Source organism: Galeopterus variegatus, unplaced genomic scaffold (genome assembly GCF_000696425.1).
Source record: "Galeopterus variegatus unplaced genomic scaffold, G_variegatus-3.0.2 Scaffold4160, whole genome shotgun sequence".
Lineage (NCBI taxonomy): Eukaryota > Metazoa > Chordata > Mammalia > Dermoptera > Cynocephalidae > Galeopterus > Galeopterus variegatus.
This window is the reverse complement of record NW_007730271.1, coordinates 172,445-175,326: the sequence shown is the minus strand read 5'-3', so window position 1 is coordinate 175,326 and position 2,882 is coordinate 172,445. Positions and strand designations below refer to the sequence as shown.

The 2,882-nt window shown below is 63.3% G+C and overlaps 1 protein-coding gene across 1 annotated transcript in view; it reads left to right on the top strand.

Moving 5' to 3' along the window:
• Nucleotides 1-2,489, top strand: part of L1CAM (L1 cell adhesion molecule) — an 11,003-nt gene extending 8,514 nt beyond the window's left edge. Inside the window, exons 23-27 of the mRNA XM_008586867.1 lie at nt 5-142; nt 242-376; nt 474-546; nt 632-643; nt 1,112-2,489. Coding sequence (XP_008585089.1) covers nt 5-142; nt 242-376; nt 474-546; nt 632-643; nt 1,112-1,343 — 590 coding nt within the window. The 3' untranslated portion in view covers nt 1,344-2,489. The remainder of the gene's footprint in view (nt 1-4; nt 143-241; nt 377-473; nt 547-631; nt 644-1,111) is intronic.
• The last annotated feature ends 393 nt before the right edge of the window (nt 2,490-2,882 follow it).

The following is a 2,882-nucleotide window of genomic DNA, read 5'->3' as shown; positions in this document are numbered from 1 at the left end:
GTCCCGCTGCGGCCGCAGTACGTCAGCTACAACCAGAGCTCGTACACGCAGTGGGACCTGCAGCCCGACACCGACTACGAGATCCGCCTGCTGCGGGAGCGGGTGCTCCTGCACCAGATGGCCGTCAAGACCAACGGCACGGGTGAGGCGTCTGCCCTGCGGGTGGCCCCTGTCCCGGCGCGGCGCGCGAGTCTCACCCCGGCCCGGGCTCTGCGCCCTCTGCCCTCCCGTCCTCCCTCAGGCCGCACGAGACTCCCGGCCGCCGGCTTCACCAGCGAGGGCTGGTTCATCGGCTTCGTGAGCGCCGCCATCCTGCTGCTGCTCATCCTGCTCGCGCTCTGCTTCATCAAGCGCAGCAAGGGCGGCAAGTACTCGGGTACCTCCCGACCCCCGGGACGCGCGGGCAGGGCAGGCGGGCCGGGGGCCCTAGGCCGGGGCGGAGAGGAAGCTGGCCCCTCTCTGTGTGTCTCCAGTGAAGGACAAGGAGGACACGCAGGTGGACTCCGAGGCGCGACCCATGAAAGACGAGACGTTTGGCGAGTACAGGTGAGCGGGCGGGCGGGGCTGCGCGCGCCCCACCCTGACTTGTCACCTCACCCTCTCTCTCCTCTGTGCTGCCGGATGACGTCAGGTCCCTGGAGAGGTAAGGTGGGGATGGTGGCCGTGGGCTGTCAGACCCCGATGGCAGGGACCCCTGCGGACAGTGCATGCCTGAGAGTGCCCCTGTGCCCTGATTGCCTGGCAGCTCCCAACATGCCTCAGCTCCTCCTCCCCACGCTGACATCCCAGCTTCTGGGCCTGCCTGTCACCTTCCCAGCCCCCTCTCCCCAAGGGAGGCCCCAAACAGTGGGCACACCGCAAGGGCTGACAGCTGGCCTGGTGTCCCCGTCAGGATCACATATACATCTCCAGGGGACCAGGCAAGGAGCCTGGCTTCCCTGGTGCGTGCATGTCGCCTGCCCTCCTGGGTGTGTGTCAAGGATGAGATCCCTGGAGCTGCCCCCAGGGTCAGAGCACATGGAAGGCGGGTGGGGAACTGCCTTGCACTGGCCAGGGCCCCTGCCCGGGCTCAGCAGCCGTCCCACACCCACTCTGCTGTCTGCCGCTGCAGTGACAACGAGGAGAAGGCCTTCGGCAGCAGCCAGCCGTCTCTGAACGGAGACATCAAGCCCCTGGGAAGTGACGACAGCCTGGCCGATTACGGGGGCAGCGTGGACGTCCAGTTCAACGAGGATGGCTCCTTCATTGGCCAGTACAGTGGCAAGAAGGAGAAGGAGGCGGCAGGAGGCAACGACAGCTCAGGAGCCACCTCCCCCATCAACCCTGCCGTGACCCTGGAATAGTGGGGTGCAGCCAGCTGTGCTGAGGCCGGGCTTGGCCCAGGGCCGGAGGCACAGGAGAGCCAGAGGCCAAGACGCCCCAGCCTGCTGCCCGCGCTGCGCCCCTGACCTGGGGACAGAGGCCCCTCCCTCTCCGGCAGGTCCCTGGGAGGCCTGAGTTGGAGCAGAGGAGAGGAAGTCACTGCCTCTACTCCCCTTCTTACCACCTGGTCCCCACTTTATTGCCAAAACCCAGCTGCACCCCTTCCTGGGCACACGCTGCTTCGCCCCTGCTCTGGGGCAGATCACCCACACATCAGGGCCCTCGGGTGCTGCCTTGCCAGCCTGTTTGGGCAGAGAGGCTGTGGTGTGGGGCAGAGGAAGTAGGGGTGGCCTCCTCAGGACCAGGGTTGGTGCCTCCCCCTCCCCCAGCCTGTCCTTGGCCACCCTGGCTGGGACTGGGGAAAGAACTTGGTGTCCCCACCATCAGCTCCCTTTTCTTTGCCATCTCTACTCCAACCGGGATGAGTGCTGGGCAGGCTGGCCATGGGTGCAGGGGAGGCCGTCTGGAGAGCCCAGAGTCCCTGCCCCCAACATTACACCGGTTGACAACCTTCCTCCCACCGCCCACCCCGGCCCACGGCCGGCTTTCAGGAGCTCCATACACATGCTGCCTTCAGTGCCCGCCAGACAACATCCAAGTGGCCTCTGTCACCGCCGGGGTGCGGGGCGGGCACACCTCCTCCCACTGCCCACCGCATCCTGGGACCCTGTAGCAGCCCTGCCCACCCCCAGCTGTCTGAACAGTCCTCCTTAGCCTCCCCCGCCCCCCGCCTTGGGAATGTAAATACACCGTGACTTTGAAAGTTTGTCCCTTACCCTTTCCCCATATGCCACTAGTGTGTAGGCAGATGTCTGAGTCTCTAGGTGGTTTCTAGGTTTTCTAGCAATTAGCTTTGATGATCCCATCCCAGGAAAAATAAAAACAGACAAAAAAAAGGAAAGATTGGTTCTCCCAGCACTGCTGTGCCCTGCCCAGCAGTTACGGCCTCCCCGAATGCCTTTGCTTGGTCTGTTGATAAGCCCTCTACAAAAAACAGAAGTATATATATATATGTACATAAATATCAGAATTATAACAGGCAAATAAAAACCTGGACATGAAGAGAACCTCTCGTCATCTTTCCGAGCACTTACTTCCCCCATCTATGTCCCACACTGGCAGGTGTTGGGAGCCAGGCTCGTCCCTATGCAGGGGCCCCTGAGACCTGCTGCCAGCTGGCTCTGCAGGCCTGCCTGGTGTGGCCCAGCCCCACACCCCTGAGCCTGCCCTGCCCCTTCTGGAGGCCGGGCATTACTTCCACCTTGCCAGGCCTTGCTGTGTGTCCCCTCAAGTGTTGCTGTCACACTGTTGGGCCTCAGGGTCCTCTTAGCCCTGGCAGCCACTAAGACCAAGCTCTGGCTCTCACCACCACAGTTGGACCCCTCATTCCTGCAGGGGGCAGTCATGGGAGCACAGTGTGGCCGATGACCGCAGCTTGTTGGCCAGTGCCAAGGAGCCTC